Raw genomic sequence first — 21900 nt, 5'->3', positions numbered from 1 at the left:
TTAAGAAACTTCTCCAGAACAAAATGACTAAATTTATATTTTAATAAGTTTGTTTTTGTTTATTTTCTTCTATTAGAATGCAAATGTTTATCTGGAATAATATATTCTTCAGTCTTGGCTTTGATGTGAGGGACCATTATAAAGAGTTAGGAGGAGATGCTGCAGCATTTGCTGCTCCTGTGAGTATTATTTTTGAAGTATTTTCTTTAAAACCATTAAAAAATGGAAAGTTACTTGGTATTCTTATTTATATTGTCATCATGGTGCATAATTCTCTTTCTATTGTAACAGATAAGCTTAGGTGTTGACGGTTATTCATGACTTATTTTTTAACAGTATTAACAACTCCAAAATTTTTATCAAAGAGATGTTTTATTTACTGCTTATATTTCGCTGAATTTCAACTCAGCATCATCAGAGTACAACACACTTCTCTTTCTATGATTAAAAAAATAATTAATCTGGATAGCCAGCTTCCTCTCTTGTCATTCATTGCATGTCATGGTGGATGACTCTCTCTTTGAGCTTTGCCACCAATGCAGGAGTGCCTCAGGGCTCTATTTTCTCACCTACCCTCTTTCTCTTATACATAAATGACCTAGTCTCAATCACTACAAATCCTATCCATGGCTTTGCTGACAATAGCACTGCCCACTCATCCTACTCCTTTGACAAACCTTGTATTTCCCAGACATCTCTTACATCAAGATCTGCAACTAGTGCAACTTAAACACTGTTCTCCATACCATCCTTCAGTGGGGTAAGGATAATGTAGTTACCTGCCTTTTTTTTCTCTCTCTCTCTCTCTCTCTCCAAAAGGCATTTCAGCTCACCTCTCATCCTTAGTAATACACACATCACCAGACAGGGTGAACTCTCTCCTTGGACTGTCATTTACCTCCAACCTGTCTTGGCACAAACACATCACATCATTAGCTTTCTTAGCTTCTAAAAAACAAGGCATTCTTTTCTGCTCAAGAAGCTATTTTACACCCACCCAGCTACTAACCCATTCACAAATCCTAAATCTGCCCATCCTTATAATACCATTCACGTATTTGGGTGGTGCACCTTCTCCCTCTTTTTGCTCAGTCTCCTCATGTCTGAGGACTTGTGACCCTAGCCACAATGTCTCTCCATTTCTTTGTCTTTTGTTGCACCTAAAACCTCAGATTTTTGATGCTGTCTACAGAAGAGCTATTAAATCTTAAATGAAAGGTTTATTATGTTGTAAAATATTTCATTCAGATTTAACAGGTACAAAAAAATTTCCGGAGAAAATGCTTGCATATAGGTATAAGTGAAATTGTTCACAGTAACGACATAATCATTTAATTGTAAATTCTCCTATGTGTTATAATGTTAAGTGTCCTTGTAAAACCGATAAGGGTTTGAATTTTAGTGAAAGTTATGTTAACGTGAGAAAGTTAGATCTAAGTATGCAACGAGATAATCGGCTTAAAGAAATGACCCCAGGCAGTCACGTACGCGAGGTCCAAGTTGCGCACGTGGAGAACGCAACGAGGAGAGAATGGTACCGAGTGCAAGAATTTTAAGTGCCGGCTGGAAAAGAGTGACATAGTAGGGAAAACAGCTCAGCAAGGATATATATATATATATATAGAGCTTGGCAACACCAACTTGTGGTCTTTTTTTTTTTCGGGATTCCTGTTCGCGTCATTCCCGGAGAAGTTGCTTGAGAGCGGTCTAAAAGAATGATGTCCAGTGGCACCCATGCGACCAGATAGTGATCCAGTGCGGGCATAATCATTGGTACAGCCGAAAAGCCAGTGCAAACCAATCAGCATGTGGAACCACCTGGACTGAGCCTGGCAGAGCAGCTTCGTCCACATCGAAAAAGGTTATTCGTGATCATAATCACTAGTTTGTCCTACCTGAAGACAACTGACCGTAAGTGAGGGTAACAAGCCGTGTGAATTTTTCGGAAAAGTGAGAAAAAAGATGAGAGATCCTGATGCTTGGTAATGTAGAAACTTTTCAATTCCTTTGTCCTTTGTATGTAAGAAAGAAACAGTTAGTGTGCAATAATGTGCGGATATGCTCAGTGACTGGACTTACAAAACTGAACCAGGACTTTAGTATTTAATCAACTGGTAGATTGTCTTAGCTCTGAGTAAGAATTCATGTACAGTGGGATATTGAATTGCTAAAGTATGTTATATCCAGATAGTTCTTGAATCTAGAATAAGATAAATGCTTGTACAAGAATGTTAGTTGAATAGGATCTAGTCAGAAATTTAACTGGTAGTAGATATTGTTGCATATTGTTTGACTAGGAGTATTTAGATTATGTCTGGTTAATCATATTCAGTTTTGTAGGAGAGATTCAGTTTTGTTAATTGATCTTATTATTTGCATTTTGTATTAGAGTAATGAATAAACCTTTCTTTTTCTTACCTAACAAATTGCCTGATCTGTGAACTCAATTCACCACTCATAAAAATAGAACTAGTGCGAGTTAACTTGTGGGGATAGCTACGATTGCAGTAAGAGTAAAAATATATGAGGTCTTTGTAATTGGGAATTTTAATTGCTTGATTATCGAATAGTGTGTCATTCTGAGTGTTAACTCCCTGACAAGGAAGATTCTTCTGTCTAAGAATTTGGATGGCACAGCTTTAACAAATTTTTTCCATATTCTGACACGGAGTTAATTCCAGATTTGTATCAAAAAAAATTTGGCTCTAGCTGTAGGCAAATTTCTTTGTCTACAAAGTTTTGCACACGTGAGCAATTTAAGTAGTGGCCACTGAGCAGAAAGGGTGAAAGCAAATGCGAGAAACTATATCAAGTAATAGGGATATTCACTAAAGATAACAATCGTAAGCTTTAACAATAACAAATTAAACACACCCACCCACACCACACACACACACACACACACAAGGTAAGAATTTAAAGCTAAAGTAAAGAAATTTAACACTATTCAGTTCATAGATGCTCCCCTCACTATCTCACTTCGAACTCTGTCTCACAGACAGTGTTTTATCTCTCTTCTTCAGGTACTTCAACGGTCACTGCTCCAGTGAATTGGCAAACATCAAAGGCATTTCATCCAAGAGCAGCGGCAGTCCCAAATCCCTTTATAGTACAACTGCAAACTCATTGAACCTGTTTCTCCTCTTCCTCATTTATTTCATCTACATCTGTTCTCTGGAACAGCCTTCTCCATAGTGTGTTTTATTACTATTATTATTATTATTACTATTATTACAGGCAACTCCAGGGAGTCATTAGACTCATCGAGGGAGGCCCCAAATCATATTCATCACAACTATTTGACATTCATACAGTATCTATCATACCTCGCCTTAAACTCATTCACTGTCACAGCATCCACCACAGACTCAGGGAGCGCATTCCACTCATTCACTACTCTAAAAGTAAAGAACCCAGCTCTAACACCTTTACTAACCACACTTTTGCCCAGTTTCCATGGATGTCCCCTAGTCCTCCCACAACCAGCCCTGTTCTCAAAAATATCTTCTGAATTAATTTTATAGAAACCCTTCAGTAATTTGAATGTCTCAATCATATCTTCCCTCCTCCGCCTATCAACCAATTTTTGCAATCCACAAATCCTCAACCTGTTCTCATACGGTTCATTCCACAGACCTGCTATCATCTTGGTCACTCGCCTCTGGATCCTCTCCACCTCATCCCCATCAAGAAGAAACCTAGGTGACCAAATCTGAGCACAGTAGTCTAGATGGGGTCTTATCAAGGCTCGATACAGAGGAACAATAACCTGCTTGTCTCTGCTTGTCAACGTATTCTTCAGCAACCAAGTGATTTGATGAGCTGTTTTGGTCACTTTTGCAATGTGTCCCCTAAATTTCAATTCCTTATCTACCAACACTCCTAAATCTCGTGCCTCATCAATTTCCTGGAGCAGGGTTCCACCAATGCAGTAAACTGCCGCCAATCTTTTCACCCCAAAATGCATAACCTTACATTTTGTCACATTAAACTGACATCCATTCTCCTTAGCCCAGACCTCCAATCTATCCAAATCATCCTGCAAAATTTTGACGTCATCTGCATTCACTATTGCCCTACCCAACTTCGCATCATCCGCAAACAAATGAACTGTTCCTCTCAGATCATTTCCTATATCATTTATGAACAAATTAAACAGCAGCGGTCCAAGAACAGATCCTTGTGGCACACCACTAGTCACAGGCCGTCTTGTGGACTCTACTCCCGAGTAAACCACTCTCTGATATCTCTCCGTCAACCACCCTCCTATCCATCTCACCAACCCTATGTCCATTCCCATATGCTGCAATTTACTGATTAGAATTCCATGTGGAATCTTGTCAAAGGCCTTGGCAAGGTCCAGTAGAATCACCGTAAACCCATTACCCTTATCCAGTTCAGCCGTCACTGTGTTATAATACGTGAGCAAGTTACTGAGGCATGACCTACCCTTCACAAAACCATGCTGTCCCCAATACAGTATCCCATTTTCTTCTATCCAATCTTGTATTTTCCTCTTGACTATTTTCTCTAAGACCTTGAAATTGATTCCTGATATGCTAATCGGTCGGTAATTTACAACAGCAGTCTTGGAGCCACCTTTATGCAGTGGAACTATTTTCCCCTCTTTCCACCCGCTCGGGACTAACCCAGACCCGAGACTCAAATTAAACAAAATGGTCAAGGGTACTGACAATTCTTTAGCTGCTTCTCGTACAACACAAGCTGGTATACCATCCAATCCCACAGATGTATTGACATTGAGGTTATGCAATAGACTACTCACCTCCACTTCATTAACCACAATTCCCATATAATCTACTGGTTTATTCGTTTCTGCAATGTCACCACCTGGATGATATACTTTTGCAAAGTGCTCACTCAGTAACTCAACTATCTCAACTGATTCAGTTACCTCCCTACCATCGGCATTCTTTAAAATCAATCTGCCATGTACATTTTTCCTTTTACTTGCTACATATCTAAAAAACTGTTTAGGATTCTCTTTAGCCTGCATGGCCAATGTTCTTTCGTAATCCTTTTTTGCTTTTCTTACCACACTCGTCACCCTTCTGGCCTGCGCTTTATACCGTTCATGTGCCTGCCGGTCACCCTTCTCCTTAAATTCCATCCATAGTTGTTTCTTTTTTTGCAACTCAAGCTTAATGGTGTTATTCATCCATTTAACCCCTACTTGATTTATTATTCGGACTCTAAGTATACAGTCAGCCATTGCTTCATGCAAGCACTTCTTAACTACCTCCCATGCACTATCAACTTTTAGTCCTTGCAGTTGTACATGCCATGGCACTGAACCAATCAAACTCCTAAGTTTGTCATACTTTCCAGCCCGATAATTCCACATGTACCCTGTCTTAATTGAAAATTCTACACCTTTAGCCACCTCCCAAGTCAAGACCCTATGATCACTCTCACTGATTGGTGGCAATGTGGTCATATTTGTTACAGCCAAATCCTCAGATGTAATTACTAGGTCAAGCACTCTCTGACCCCTAGTATTTTCCATTACATGCTGTCGCAGATAGTTATCCCTTAATAACCGCATAAAATCCAATTCCTTCCTCCCGTGTGTCCTCTCCTCACTCCAATCAATGCGACCATAGTTGAAATCTCCCATAATAATCACCCTCCTTCCACTCATTTCTTCTATTTGCTTGTGCATACTGTCACCACCATCTTTTCCATCACCTGGTCTATAGCAGCACCCAATTGTATATTTAGTTCTGCTAGCCACAATCTCACACCAAATGGCCTCAAATGTGCTCTTTTCTCTATCCTGCAATTCAACTTCTATTCTCCTTGGCTGGAGCTCATCAGCTATCATCAACAATACTCCTCCCCCCATTTTATTCTCTCTGTCATTCCTGAACACACTATACCCATCACATTCAATCCCACTAGTTATATCATCTACAGTCAGCCATGTTTCACTAATACCTATAACCTGTGGTCTGGAAGTGCCAACCATGGCCAAAAACTCTTCCTTCTTGTTCCTAATACTCCTAGTATTAGTGTACATGAATTTAAGGTCCCCATTAGCCCCAACCCTACCTTGATGCCTTATATTAACTATCCCACTCAGATTTGTTGTCCTTATTTGCTCTGGCATATTATATTCATTCTTACCTCAATAAAGTCCAAAACCGGTCTGGGTAGTGACCCTTCCCATAATGCATAGCATCATACATCTCCACAAGGGGATGTGCTTTGCATTATGGGATACTAAGGCAAGTGATGTGAAGTTTTGTCCACCTTTGCTACGAGTTGCCCCAGTCCTGAAGATACTTCAGCGCAAACTCTGTTTGCTTACACTTGGATGAAGGATTAAACTAAACGTGTAATTTATAGTCTAACCAAGTGCGGGAAAAAAAACCTTCCAATTTCTATTACATCTCGAATTAATATTCTGTCAAATGCTTTTTCCAGGTCTATAAAGCATATAAATAGTTTCTTATTGTATTCTGTTGTTTTCGCTATCAATTGTCTGATTATGAATATTGCATCTGTACATGATCTATCTTTTCTGAAACCTTGTTGTTCAAGGATTAAACTAAATATATAATTTATGTAATAAAATATTGCAGAGAAGAAAAGTAGCAGAAAACATAATACAAATAATTAAAGAAATATATGATAATAATAGCTGTTAATAAAAACACAAGGAAAAATAAGTAAAGAGATACAAATTAGTAATGGCATTAGACAAGGGGACTCTTTAAGTCAACAATATTCAATATAATAATGGATGAAATAATATAAAAAGTTAATAAAATAAAAAATACAGGGGTGAAAATAAATAATAGAATAATAACTATATGTTAGGCAGATGATGTAATATTAATTGCAGAAAATGAAACTCAGCTACAAATATTACTATATACATTTAATAAAGCAGCAAAATTGTATAATATGAAATATCAAAAACTAAAACAAAATGTATGACAATATCACAAGAACCACAAAGATGCAAATTAGAATTGGAAGGTACTATTATTGAACAAATAATGAATCACAACTATTCAGGTATACAACTGAACTGGGAAGGAAGACCACATATAGAAGTCAGAGAACTATTTGCAAAAGCTGCAAGAATATCAGGATGCTTGAACACAACAATATGAAAAAAAATAAACATCTTAGAGTAGAGACAAAAACCAGAATTTATAAAGCAGAAATCAGGCCTATTATGACATATAATGCAGAAACAAGACCAGACACTAGGAAAACAAGACAAATGTTGAACACAGGTGAAATGAATATATTAAGAAAAATAGTAAATAAAACTAGATTAGATGAAATAAAAAATACAGGTATAAGAAAACATTCTGAAATACAAGCAATAAACAATTGGGTAGCAACCCGAAGAATAAAATGGATTGAAAATGTGGAAAGAAGAAGTGAAGATAGAATAATAAAACAAGTCTATAGTTGGAAACCAAAGAATAAGAGAAGAACAGGAAGACCTAGAAAAAGATTAAAAGATACTATTAAAGATGAAGTCTTAGTCTCAACAGATACTACATCTAATGCATAAAGAAGAAGAGACATTTTTCTTCTACAACTTGCATTTTAGATTTGAGCACACTCACTTCCAAAATAAGAATTAAATGTAAATTCATTTACTTGAATTGTTTCTTAAATAATTAATTTAAGGTGTTGCATTAGAAAATGTTACTCAGGAGAAAGGTACAAGTATTGGAGCAGTTTAATGATGGAAAAGAGGGGGGGGGGAAGCATGCGTTATGCACCTGACTGTTATTAATGACAGTTAACTAATTCTGTTGTGAGAAGCAGCTTATGAGAGCTTATAGATTATAAGATATAAAGAAATTAAATTTTAGATATGTTTTTATGGTGGTCGTGTGAATGTCTAGCAGTCTGGTTGGCCAAGTGGTTAGTGTCTTTTCTCCCCAACAATCAGGTTGCAGGTTTGAATCCTGTCATGTGCATGGATGTTTGTGACTGTCTTTAGGTGGGATATAAATTTCATTGTCTGGTATGGCCCTTTTGCTTCATCAGCTAAATGGGAGCCTTTAGTTTTCTATCTTTTCTTTCTAAAGTCAGAAAACTGAAAGCTCCCATCTAGTTGAAGCACAAGGAAGGAAATGTATATATCCTATACATTTCAAGAGTAAATTGTATGCAAGGATGAATACTGTTTTTTGGAAAGTTTTGAAGTTTAAACTGGGAACCTTTCCATACACAAAAATATCATGATATCTGTACCATACTTGAGCATCTGTGATGGGTGTTAAATTTCTCATTATCCAATATGTCCCATAAAAGATTTTTGAGAATAAAATCCCAAGTATTGAAGGAGGATCTTTCTGCTGTTTCTTAATAAGAAACAATGAACTTACTTTCACATGAAAAGCCCTCCTTAAAAAATGTCATGTCCCAAATGGGATTCAAAGCCATATCTTTTCATTCAAAAGCAAAAAACACAAACATCTTTTCAAATTAGCTATTAAGATATATTAAGTAGCATTTGGACTTAGGAATTGCATTAAGAAAGAAATTATCTCCATTGAATTTTCTGGATGCAATTCCAAATTAATTTTTAATTTTTCCATTATTTGGTTTAACATAACTAACAGTAATAAGATTAACTGTTATTTATTAAGATTAAGATATTAAGAGTAAGATTTAATTTTGCACCTTATTATTATCATCAGAGACCTTCGGGGAGTCAAGGACGTGAGGGAGACTGTATCACTCATACTAGATGTCATACCTTCTCTTAAACTCATTCATGCTGCATGCACTCACTTCAATAGGCAAATGGTTCTGCTCACTCACTACTCTGTGAGAGAAAAATCTAGCTCTTATCCGTTGTCCTCACCCCCTTCCATATAACAAAAAAAATTTCATCAGTTGATAAACTATAATATTCTTTCAAAAGTTTATAGACCTCTATCATATCATCCCTTTTTCTCCTATTTACCAGTGTCTGCAATCCACATATTCTCAATATGTACTCATAATCAACATTCCATAATCCTGATATCATCTTTATTAATCTTCCCCTTGCACCCTTTCCACAGCTTATCTCCTCTGAACCCATGACACCAAATTTGTGCATGGTAGGCCAGGTGCATTCATATCAAGGCCTTCTAAAAAGGCAAAATTACTTCCTTATTCCTATATATCAGCATTCGTTTCAACATCACAATTATCCTCAGAGTTGTATTCGAAATTTTTGCAATGTGGCCTTTGAAATTCAATTTCCTATCCACTATGATGCCAAGAATCCTAGCCTCATCAGTTTCTTGTAGCATAACCCCGCTAATATAATATGCCTTTGGAAATCTCATCTTGTGAGAGTGTATAACTTTACATTTACTAACATTAAAATGAACATTAAAATGACAGCATTATTATTTGCCCAAATTTCCAGCCTATTCATATCATTCTGTATATGCTGGATATCAGTAGTATTGATTACCGCATGTATCTTTGCATCATTACAAAATAGAATATCTCCTGTCAGTGTCTTCTGGTCCACGGACTGAACCCTGGGGAACACCACTGGTCACCTTACATCTGATAGATTCACACCCACCATATACTTCTGATACCTATTCATCAGCATCCCACTTATCAAAGTCAATAGTTCATATTCTAATTCCATATTCTCCAGTTTATGTGGTGTCCTGTCAAATGCCTTAGCAGTATCTAACAGTATCATAGTGTGTCCATTCCCTTTATTCAATTTAGATATGTAGAAGATGATGTTCTATGCATAAGAATTGGTATAATCGCTAAGAAAATTTCCAATCAAAAAGTGCTCTTTCCAGTCTCAGTAATTTGCTGATGATCAAAATGAGGACTGATTAACCATGGCTCACATAAGTAAAACTTACCAGCAAAAGAAATATCAACAGTTTCTTCTTATGTATCACTTCATTAAATAAATTGTTTTCTTTCTAATTGACCAGAGTTCATTTAATGCATTTTCAAAATGCTTTGGTTCCTCTGTAAACATAGCTGGTTCATTCAAAATTGATAGCATGCAGTTGAATATGTTAATTCATTTAATTTCTATTGCCTTTAATAAACAAGTCTTGAATTAATCTTAGCGTTCCTAGCTAGATGCTACAAGGCACGTCTGACTGAATCACTTCACCTAGATGTTGATCTTCCTCTGGGTTTTTCTTTTTCCTACCATCTTGGCATCAAACACCTGTTTTGCTAACCTTGGTTTTTCCATTCTGTTTTAATCAACCATATACCATCTTAAATTAGCTCTGATCGCATATTCTTGAAAGCTAAGTGTCAACTTCCTTCCTAATGTCTTCATTTTTAATGATTCTGCCATCTGTTTACTCCTCTAATCTTTCTCAGAACTCTCATATCTTTGTCTCTTATCTTTGATCAAGTACTTTATTCCTAGCCCAGCTCTCAGATGGATAACTTAAAACTGGTTTGAACACTGTATTGTATACTGCTAGTTAGTGTTCTGGCTAATTTCCCCCTTCTTCCATATAAATTTAATTCACCTGGCTCCCCACCATACTGGCTTTTTTTTGTTCTATTTCTTATTTCCATAGTTAGTTTGTCATCTTCATTAGAAACCGCTTAAATAGCTGAAATATTTTGCTCGTTCAAAAGTGGTTCTCATTACTCACGTTTGTGTGTAATGTTTTTACACGTGCACTTATCAAAAGTATTTACTGGTGGGTATTTATTATTGAATAAATATGTAATATTATTATATTATCATTATTAATACACTTTATTATTGAATAGTTTACTGATATAGGTTATGGAATTTATTGAACTATGGAGTTTTTTTTACTAATACCAAGTGTAAAAAATTTTAAATGATAGATCTGATTTATGAAGATAGCATTTAAAAGAGGCAAACAAATCTCAATGCATACTTTTTTTATGTATGAAAATCAGTGGTAACATATAGTAAATATTTTCAGTGCAATGATCTGCAAGGAGTGAGAGCATATAGTGTTGTGGATGTGGAAGGACTATACACATTGGGAACTGTAGTTATCGATTACAGAGGTTTCCGTATTACAGCTCAGTCAATCATTCCAGGTAAGCATGCTGCATTTTTAGTAGAACGTTTATTTTTGACTTTTGTAGGTAGTTTTTAATAAGTGAAATTTGAAAGAAAAATAAAGTGACTTATCCATGCAAGGTTGTAAACCTATAATGCATTTATACAGTGAATAGGCTAAAGGGCTATTTTTTTTAAATATTTTTTACACGATTCAGAAATTTTTCTTAAAATATGGAATTCTTATCAAGTCACTTCATGTCTCTAGTGATCCATGTGATCTGTAGGGACTGTTAGTAGATATGGATGATACCTGGAAGTAAAGGTGCAGTGTTAGCCTCTCACAAAGGATAGGCTAAATTCTGTTGATATTAAAGAGTATCTCTATAATGTGGTTAGTGAGACTATTTCAAAAATTTTTAAATTATGATATTGTAATAACTTTGAAAGTGTGCTGATGTGTATTTGACTAAGAGGTTAGAATTATGTTGGAAGTTTTGCCACTTGGTTATACTGTAAATTGAAGACGCCAAGAAATTACATTCTTGGTTTTTAATCCTTTATCAAAGTGTAAGCAAAGAAAGTTTGCTCCTGAAGTAACTTCAGGACTGGGCAACTCATATATAGAAGCTAATGACTTCACATCACTTGCCTTAGTATCCCATAATGCAACACATATCCTTACAGACATGTATAATGCTATGCATTATGGGAAGGGCTACTACCCAGACCGGTTTTGACCTTTATTGAGGTCTCATCAGTGGGAGCCAGATGCAGTAGTGATACTAAGGTAATGCAGAAATCATATTTGGATATACGAGTAGCCAAAAGGTCTCTAGTGACTTCTGCATTACTTCAAGCTTAGTATCGCTTCTGGGTCTGGCTCCCACTAACGAGACCTCAATAAAGGTTGAAACTGGTCCTCCTGGTAGTGGCCTTCCCATTTAAAAAAAAAAAAAGTTTCTCCTTTCTTCTTGACTACTTACCCACATTTCACTGATATTAAAAAAGTGGCAATTCGCAGGTCATGTTTGCAAGAAGTAACACTAAAAATAAAGATATTTTCCACTCCAGAGATGGAAAGAGCTACAGAAAGACCAAAGAGATGTTGAGAGGATGAGACTTTGTCTCAAACAAAGGTCCTCTGTTGAGAGGGCCTTTGTCCAGCAGTGGATAAAAATGGATGATGTAGTTCTCAGAATTTGGGAAAATTTTATTTAGCTACCGTTTGACCACAGATCCGAGATCCTAGTCTGGCAACTTGCCAAGAAGAGTCGGTTCATGTTGAATGGGAAAAAGAAATAAGCTGATGTTCGAATTGGTCACAAACACGCAAAATCACGTTCTTTATACGTAAAATTTTCCAACTGTTATACAAGCAAAATAGTTACCACTTTAAAAACTGCAATGTTCATAAAAAAATTAATTTTCCAATGTGCAGTAATAAACAACTCATCCCGCAAGACAGATTAATTACCCTATTATTGGAATGGATTCTGCTTCTTCTGACATGCACAGAAGTGTTGAAGGGGCTCATATCTGTGGGCATACAGTATATAATTCTAACCTTTTAAATTTAAAGATGCCAAGAAATTATATTCTTAGTTTAATCCTTTATCTAAGTGTAAGCAAACAAGATTGCGCCTGAAGTAATTTCAGGAGTGGGCTGGTATATAGGAGCTAATGACTTCATATCACTTGCCATATCCCGTAATGTAATATACATGTCCGTAAGAATATGTGCTTTAGAAAAAAAAACCGTCTGCCCATAAACAAATGTACCATAAGTTTACAAATAAACCTTTTGTGGGTCGCACCCATATAAAATTCATTATCAGAAGTATGCAGCTACCGAGTATTTTATTTTTATGGCACATTGATATGTACCCTGCAAGTGTTTCACTTCCAGAGTGTGCTCTACCAAGTTGAATTCACTGTATAAATTCTTCCTCATAGCCTCCATCGATTGTAATCTTTTGTCCTAAGTAAAAATAATAAGAAGTTACTATAGTGATATCCTGGTTTTCTATCTGCATTGGATTTTGGATTTTTTTTGCTTTGTCTTTGTTTATAGTTTAATTTTTTTTTGCTTTCTGAATTCAGTGTTCAGTGGTCATTTCTTGAAGTTTTTCTGCTGAATTACTTGAAAGAATGCCATCAGTAAATCACAAGTGATTTAGCTTTGATTATTGTTTACTATAACATCTCTTTTTCCATTCCAGGTTTTTAAATGTTTCTTCTATAGCTTCCACTGAAAGGTTTTTGATCAATAAATTGTTTTTATCTAACTTCTTTTTTTTTTTTTTTTTTTAATTAGGAATTTCATTTGTTCCTGATTTTATTGATGTAGTTGAATGTTTATATATATTTGCTGCCTTATATATGGCAGCAAATGTTCTAGAGGCTACTAAAAAAATCTAAGAAATGGAGAAAAAAGTACTATAAAAGAAATCGTATTATAAAAACTGAAGAAGAGGAATTGAAAAAGAAGTACACATCGATACTTGAAGTGTTAATAAAAAATAAAATAAAATAAAAAGTTATCAAAAACTTGAAATGTGGAAAAATTCCTGAAAGTTTTCAAGTCATATAACTAACGTATAAGTTTATCTACAAGAATTGAAATGTGGGAAAGGGAGCTGCAGTATATGATATTTGACCAGAAATGCACAAATATGGAAGCTTATAGGTTTTTGTATTAGCTGCATTTCATAATGCCTAATTCAGAAGGTTAGATTCCAAAAGACTGGAGTAGATCTCTTGTAGTTCCCATCAATAAAAAGGAAGTAAAGTGAAATGTGGGAATTACAGAGTTATGGAAGAAGGACTATTTTTAGTCATTCTTAAGGTGAGTTGGGTGTTTTCCAGTGTGAACAAAATTCATCTCCTGTTATGATGTTTTGGAAAAAAGTTCAGATTCAAAGTCACATGATTACTCAATTCTAACAAAATTGTCAAATGGTACTCCTTTTTTCAATGATGCATAACACCAGTACACAACTCTATTTACGACTAAGCGAGTGAACCAATCAACTTGAAAGTCATTATTCCTTGAGCTTTGCTCTCCCTCTAATTAGAACTAGTGCTTGGGCTACATTTACCATATTTAGTTCATAGGCTGGGGAATGAAATTTGCTTTGGATTAGACAGGATATTGAATTACCCAAGATCAAATTAAATGAGATTCGCTTTCTATGTGTGGCCATTTTATTAAGTACACTTACCTAATAGCAAGCTATGTCTCCTGTGCCCCTTAGAGTTGCTCAGTTTAATTGTGTACATCAACAAAAACTGTGTCTACAGTATTTCACCTGAATCCTATAGACAGTTTTTGTTGCTGAATGCTGAGACAAATCGACACCTCAGCCTTTCTTTCTGTGGAAAAATGGTACAACACGAGCCTCACCTGGAATACCTTGGACCAAGCCTGGACAGAAGCCTAACCTATAAAAGACACATCATCAACCTATCCAATAAAATTAAAACAAGAAACAATATTATTTCAAAGCTTGCTGGAAAAACCAGGTTGTGGCTAAGAAGTCCTAAGGTCGTCTGCACTAGCCCTTGCATTCTCTGCAACAGAATATTGTGCCCCTATCTGGGAAAGAAGTGCACACACTAACATTATAGACACCCAGCTAAACTCTACCATGCACACAATTAGCAGGACAGTGAGAAGCACCCCCTCTCTCTCTCTCCTGGCTGCCTGTCCTATCTAACATTGCACCACCAAACATATGGAGAAGACAAGCTTCGATGAAAGAATTTATAAAGCAACGAGCAACCCTCTCCTGCCCCTACACCAGACTCTCATAAATCCTCCAGGTCTTCGCCTAAAATTTAGAAAGCCTCTCTGGTCTATGGACGAACGCCCTTCAACTACCCTGCCATCAACACCTGACATGGAGAGAATTCTGGTCCAACAATCTCCCAACAAAGGCAGCCTGGTTTTCCACTTCCTAGGAAGATTTGGTCGTCAATCAACAGGATCAGAACTAACTGGGGCAGATGTGGTTACCATTTACTACATAAAGGAGCTGTTGACCACCCTTATTGTGATTGTTCCCTCGTGACTCAGACGATTACTCATATTGTGTACGAATGCCCAAGGCGCCAGTTTCATGGTGGTGGCCTACAGGACATCCACAAAGTGACAGATGAGGCCTTGGATTGGCTTTTCAGACTGGACATTGACCTGTAGTTGTAATTGTACTTTTATGTAATGAACTTTTACATGTTAAGTTTTTCATCATTTGTTTCTGGACATTGTGATTGTACATTTCATACCAGTTTCACAAAGCCATATGCATAAATAAATAAATTGTATACATCAGATCTACAATGCAATGAACATTCCCTAGAAACATTCATGGAATGTTGATCCATGCCTATTTGATTGCATTCCTCACTAACTCCAGATTGGAGTGGAAAGTTGTCTTGAATAAATAGTTTTAATGGAATATGTGCACTAGAAATATTTAAATTACTTTCATGTCTTACACATGTAACAAAAATTATATAGAATTTTATTCAAAAAAACTCCAATAGATCAGAGAACAAAGACTAGAGACCACAGATATGAGGGTTCTGACAAAAATTAGGGGAGTGAACTGATGGCATCACTGGCAACATCATATTAAAAGTAAAGATATTACAAAGGAACTTGACACTATTAGTATTAAAAAATTTGTAAACAGAACTAATCTAAGGTATACCACCTTAGATTAGTTCTGTGAATATGACCACTTAAATTGAATGAGTGGGGAAAGGTTAGCAAAACAGGTGTTTGATGTCAAGATAGGAAAGAGACCCAGAGGGAAGACCAAAGATTGATTCATTTAAAAGTGGCTTAGAAACATGAAATGTTTGTTATGACAATATTGGAGTGCTTACAAGTAATTTGAAGGAAACTTTGGACTAATTTGGAGGAAAATCGTGGATAAGAGATTAATAATAATGTAAACTTAATCATGTAGTGCTGTCATAGTAACCTGAACACCCCTTGGGGATACATATCAGGAAATTGATGAACTCCAATATATTTCATCCAATGTTACGTGAACATCATCAAGAAGACTGACCATTAACTACATTCAAAACATGAATCGCAGTGAGTCATAAATTAGTGTATATTAGCTCTTGTCTCAGTCACTGCTGAAGTATATGATATTACAGCATTAGAATTCAAAGAAAAAATTGTAGGGGTTTTACCTATCTGCATAGGTAAAAAATAATTTAAAATAATCATTAATTTAAAAAAAAATTAGGATCACTTCTCAAAACTTTAATATTGTCATGCAGTCCTCTCAATCAAGAGGTTTTGTAGCATTTTATATGTTTTGAGGAAAAAGACAATCGCATTTGAACTTTCTGCAGTGAAGTTTTGTCTGGTTCTGAAGAACTCTGTGCCTAGTGTCAATAGCATGATAAGCAAGGCCAGGTTGGATTCCAAAAATGTGATAGTCTAGTCTTTATTGGAAGCCAACTTTTACTGGCAGATAGTTACTCACCCTCCACTATCTTTTTTTTTTTCACATTTGATGCCATATGGTCACTGCTGTACCTCACATGGTTTTGGCAATGATGTCTTCTGCTAGAATAAGTGGTAGGGTCGCAGATTCCCTTTCCACACAAAGTTTGTAGGACAATCACAAACATCCATGCCCACGGCGGGATTCAAACCCGTAGCCTCTTGGCTGGAGAGTGGACACGCTAACCACTCGGCCAACCAGGCCGGCTAATTTAAAAGTTTTCTACTATCATTCATTACAGAAAATGGAATATTATCAAGAGTCTTGTATATAGTGCTCATATGATATGCTTTTCTAATTCCTTTTTGTTAGATGAAGTGAATAAAATTAAAAGTAATCTGATATGTAATGGATACAACAAAACTTCCATTAAAAAAATTGATACCTATCATCCTTCTACCAGACTACAGTCCAATCTGAAAAGAATTTCAATACCCCACCTTAAAGGAACCTTGGAACAAATAACAGGGATTCTTTGTAAATTCAATCTATATGCTTCCTTCAAACCAGCTCAGAAACTGTGTTCCTTCTTACTATCTATAAAGGATATATCCCCACCTATTTCCTTACCAGGTGTCTATCAAGTACACTGCTCATATCATCTTTGCTGTTTTTGACACTAAGCACAGAGTTCTGTGGAATTAGGTAAAACTTCATTCCAAAAAGTTCAAATCTGATAGTCTTTTCCTTGAAAAATGTGAAATACTACAAAATCGTTTGAACCTGAGCTGATCAGGCTGCATGCCAATATCCAAATTTGGGAAGTAATCACTATTAATTGTTCATAAGAGTTCTTTTTTTAGTTAATAAGTATTTTAAATACTTACACCAGCCTTTTACAATTATTCCTTTGAACTCTAATAGTGCAATATCATATACTTCAGCTGTGAGCAAGATAAAAGCTAATATATGCATGATTAATGACTTATTATTGTGATTCACGTTTTGAATGTAGTTAACAGTCTGTCTTCCTGGCTATATCCACGTAACATTAGATGAAATATCTTGAGTTTTTGAATAAAATTCTATATGATTTTTGTTGCAGGTGTAAGCTGTGAAAGTTTTTTAATTAAAACTGTCATGAACAGTTTGTCCACCACATCCACAGATACTCCATTGGTTGCAAATTCAGTGGCTGTGCTGATGGTGTCCTTATGCTTGAGAAAAAACATTGCACACAGTTTTTGCATTATGTTATTTTGCTGAAGTTTTTATCTGAATTCTACTCAAAAGTTTGGAAACCTATAGTACATAAGTTGTGTGAGTGGGATAAAGGTTAAATAATGAGCTATAGATACCAAATATAGTACTTTTTTCCAAGTCAGTTTAAACCTCTGATAAGCAGGGATAGTGGTGTCACACTGGGCAATGAAAATAATCTACCTCTTCACAAGAATCCATGCCATAAATGAAAGATGTCGTGATATATTTGGTTTAATCCTTTATCCAAATGTAAGCAAACAAAGTTTGCACAGGAAGTATCTTCATGACTGGGCTACTTGTATATAGAGACTAATGACTTCATGTCACTGTCTTAGTATCCCATTATGAGAAGGGCCACTAAGTTGGATTTTAATCTACAGCAATATCGAGTGTGAAGATGCTATATACTCAGCCAACTAGATGGATAAACTCTGAGCAGTTCGTGAAATTGCAATGTGGCATAATGGATCCATTAATTTGCTGCTGTTGCTATACCTTGCGATTGGTGCAACAACTTTAACTGAGATTTGTCAGATCAGCTGTCTTTCTCCATTCAAGTGGTGTCCAGTGTCAGTGTTTTATGAGCTGTACCAACAGTTGCTGTAAGTGACAGAAGTACAAAGCAGCAAGAGCTCTTATTGTCCCCCCCCCACACACACACATACAGCAGTTGTTTGATGCTATAGCCTACCTATCTGTGACAAGTTACGAATCATTGTGTTCATATGTGTTGTCTTTGCAGACCATACATCATGGTATCATTTGACTGATTGTGCCACTTGTTTAATTCTTGTAATAACCCTCTTTTAACACTTGCATCAAGAATCTGTCCTCATCACCATAGAACTCTCATTGACAGGATGTTTTTTTTTTGGAAATGTCAGTAGTACACTGTGCTGTTCATGAACATCTGAGTAGAATGGTAGGTTTTTGTGATATTTACACCAGCATATTTAGCACTGGCTGCCATGCAGTGCTTAGTCTCTGGTCTGTTATTGGGTTGAATTGCATTGTAACTCTCTTCTCTCTCCCCCTACCCTCCCCCACATCCAAGATTTCAAACATTTCTGTGTTATAGATATTATGGATATACCCAATAAACTGAACTCTCACTTTTTTAATTTCAGGAATTTTAGAGAGAGAACAAGAGCAATCAGTTGTTTATGGATCTGTAGACTTTGGTAAAACAGTTGTGAATCATCCCAAATACCTTGAACTGGTGTGTATTTACTAATTTTTTTTCTCTCTCCAGTTTCAAGTATATTTTACTTATATTTTGTTGTTTAATCTGAACAGTGAAAGTTAAGCTCTTTAAATTTAAAATTTTTATTGCTTTTCAGCATCTTAATGTCCCAGTATTTCTGTCCTTTTAGGAAGTGCTACATTTTATTATGACTTTTGATATGAAAAGTTACCACTGAGAGTTTAGGCAAATATTCATATGTCTGTTATCAGTAATTTATAATGATGCAGTCCTTAGCATGTAGATGGAGGAAGCACCCTTTTTTTTATTATTATTGCCACTGCACAGGCACCTTCATGGAGTCCTAAGATTCATTATGGGAGACCCAAATCATCAATACAATATCTATCACATCTCTCCTTGAAATCATTAACAGACAAAGCACTCGCTACTGACTCAGCAAAGACATCATTGTTGGGCGAGTTGAACTTACAATTGATTTTGTACAGTGTAATGTGTGTGAGATGTATTCGTTGCAAAAATTAAAGGATTTATGGAAGGAGATTGAAACTGGTGAATTGAATATGTATTAAGTGTTTCAATAATGGGTACAAATTAGGTGGCGAGAATGAAGCTAGTGTTAGTAGAGTAGATAGTATCAACAATAAAATGTTATTGTTGGAATTAATATTGAATGTGTGGCATCCAAAATTCAGAGAACAAAATGGACCTAAATAAGGAAATAGTGTGATTGCATGTTATCCTTCACAGGACAAAACATTAAATAGAAAAGTTGCAGAAGTGGCAGAGAGATTAGCAGGGCTGAAGTGAGAAAGAAGCAGGTGTGTTCCAAGGTAAAAATCGAGATCATGTGGAGAAAAACAAGGTAAGGAGAAAAGTATGTATGGAAACTATGATCAGAGGAATATTAAAAAAAGTATAACAAAATGATTTTTTTCCCTGGCCCAGAAATTAATGATATTAGTCATGCCATTTAGATACAAAAAGGTGAGGCAAAACAACTAATTGTCTTGGTTAACACTGATCTAAGAAGTGAAAAATATTGTTTGAGAGAGGATGTCAAGTAATTGTTGAATGAAGCAAAAAACGAGCGAGAAAGTGAAGATTGTAAGTCTCCTGCCATGCTATGATAGAGGCAAATTGAAAGGAAAGCATATAGCAAATGAATCACTACAGGTTGTGCAAAATAATTTAGGATTTTTGGCCCTATTGTTTGAGTTTGACAGATAAAATGTTTGTATAATACTGATGAATTGCACCTAAGTGCTTTCAGCGTTAGGTGTCTAGAGAGCTTTGTACACCATGCATGCTGAAGCACAGGTTCAGAAAAACTAAGCAGTTAGAGTAGATGCAGTGAATGTTTGTGAAATCACCCAGGAGGTGAGTGAGTGAGTGTGAGAATGACCAACAAGTGTAGAAATCTAGTCTCTCAAGCAAAAATTTTGAATAGGGTTCAATTCAGAAAGTAAAAGTGGTTAGGACCTAAAGGGATGCTGAAGTTTTTGTATGCTAATGCCAGAAGTATCAGGAACAAGGAGGAGCTTTTGGCATTGGTTAGTGCAACCTCAACAAAATTTATAGGCATTAGTGAGACTTGGCTTACAGCCAATGCTATAGTTGCAGAGATAGGATGTTAAGGGCTTAGTATTTTTAGGGAAGATAGGATGGGAGAGGTCAGGTACTGCTGATGATAGCAGATAAATTGCAGCCAAAAATAATAGAGATAGGTGGGTGGTTGTTCATTTGAGGAAGTTTGGTGTGAGATCAAGGCCAATAATAAATATATGGTTAGTTGCTGCATTAGGCCAGGGATGATCTGAGAGACATGCATCAGCAAATTAATACAATGAGTGCAGGTTAAGCAATTATTATGGGGACTTCAACTATGGAGATGTAGATTGGAAGGAAGAGAGATCACCTAGTAGGAAGGAAATGGAATTTATACCCCTACTGAGATATAATTATTTGAGGCAGTATATGATGGAGGGGGGACTCAGAGTGCAAGAGTATTGGACCTGGTCATAGGATTAGAGGAGCTATCATAACCAGGGTAGCCACATTGCCTCCAGTTGGGTAATTGACCATGTGGTCTTGTCTTGGGAGATTGTAAAACTTGAGGAATATTCTGTCAAGAAGGGATACGAGGTGGTATCAAAAAGTTTCGAGACTAGGTTTGTAACACACCAACAGATGGCAGCACAAGGCTGCATGCACAGTCACAGGGAGCACCTACCTTCATATGTCAGTGTGCCAAAAGACATCATCCTGTGTACATTGGGAGATGTGCAACTGACTCTATTCTGACCACCTGCGTTACCACATTTGCGATTTCATCATGGACAGCAAGTTAGAACAAAGAGCAAACGTGAAATTCTGCATGAAACTGGGCAAATCTGCCACAGAGACAATTGACATGATTCAGCAAGTTTACGGTGATGAGTCGTTCGAGGTCTTTTGAGTGTCATGCGTGCTTCAAGAGTGGAAGAACATCACTGGAAGACGATGAGAGATCATGAAGACCTTCAACGAGCTCAACCCCCAAAAATGTCAAAACCATTCGGCAACTTGTGCATGAGGATCGTCAGAGAACACTCCATAACATTGCTGCCATTGTTGGTGTGTCATACGGAACAGTCCAGGCAATCCTCACGTGTGATTTGAACATTCACCATGTTGCTGCCAAGTTTGTCCCCAGGCTGCTGACCCAGGAGCAGAAGGAACACCACGTCGAAGTCTGCCAAGAACTCCGTCAGCATGCCGTGGATGACCCATCCTTCATGTCGAGGATCATTACCGGTGACGAAACTTGAGTATACGGGTACAACCCTGAGATGAAGCAACAGTCTTCACAGCAGGAGCGCCCATCATCTCCATGACCGAAAAGGGCGAGGCAGGTCTGCATCTCGATCAAGTACATGTTCGTCTTT

General features: G+C 36.5%; 1 protein-coding gene across 3 annotated transcripts in view; it reads left to right on the top strand.

Moving 5' to 3' along the window:
• The window catches only part of clu (clustered mitochondria protein homolog), a 502466-nt gene that overhangs the window by 279512 nt on the left and 201054 nt on the right, over window positions 1-21900 (top strand). For all 3 annotated transcript variants that reach the window (XM_090401006.1, XM_090401005.1, XM_090401004.1), the window contains exons 11-13: window positions 77-179; window positions 10953-11073; window positions 18897-18988. In XM_090401006.1, coding sequence (XP_090257132.1) covers window positions 77-179; window positions 10953-11073; window positions 18897-18988 — 316 coding nt within the window. The remainder of the gene's footprint in view (window positions 1-76; window positions 180-10952; window positions 11074-18896; window positions 18989-21900) is intronic.

This window comes from Typopeltis vanoorti, chromosome 11 (assembly GCF_054136105.1).
Source record: "Typopeltis vanoorti isolate ZY-2024b chromosome 11, IOZ_Tvanoo_1.0, whole genome shotgun sequence".
In the NCBI taxonomy this organism is placed as follows: domain Eukaryota; kingdom Metazoa; phylum Arthropoda; class Arachnida; order Uropygi; family Thelyphonidae; genus Typopeltis; species Typopeltis vanoorti.
Note: the sequence above shows the minus strand (reverse complement) of the source record. Positions and strands in the feature narration are given on the sequence as shown.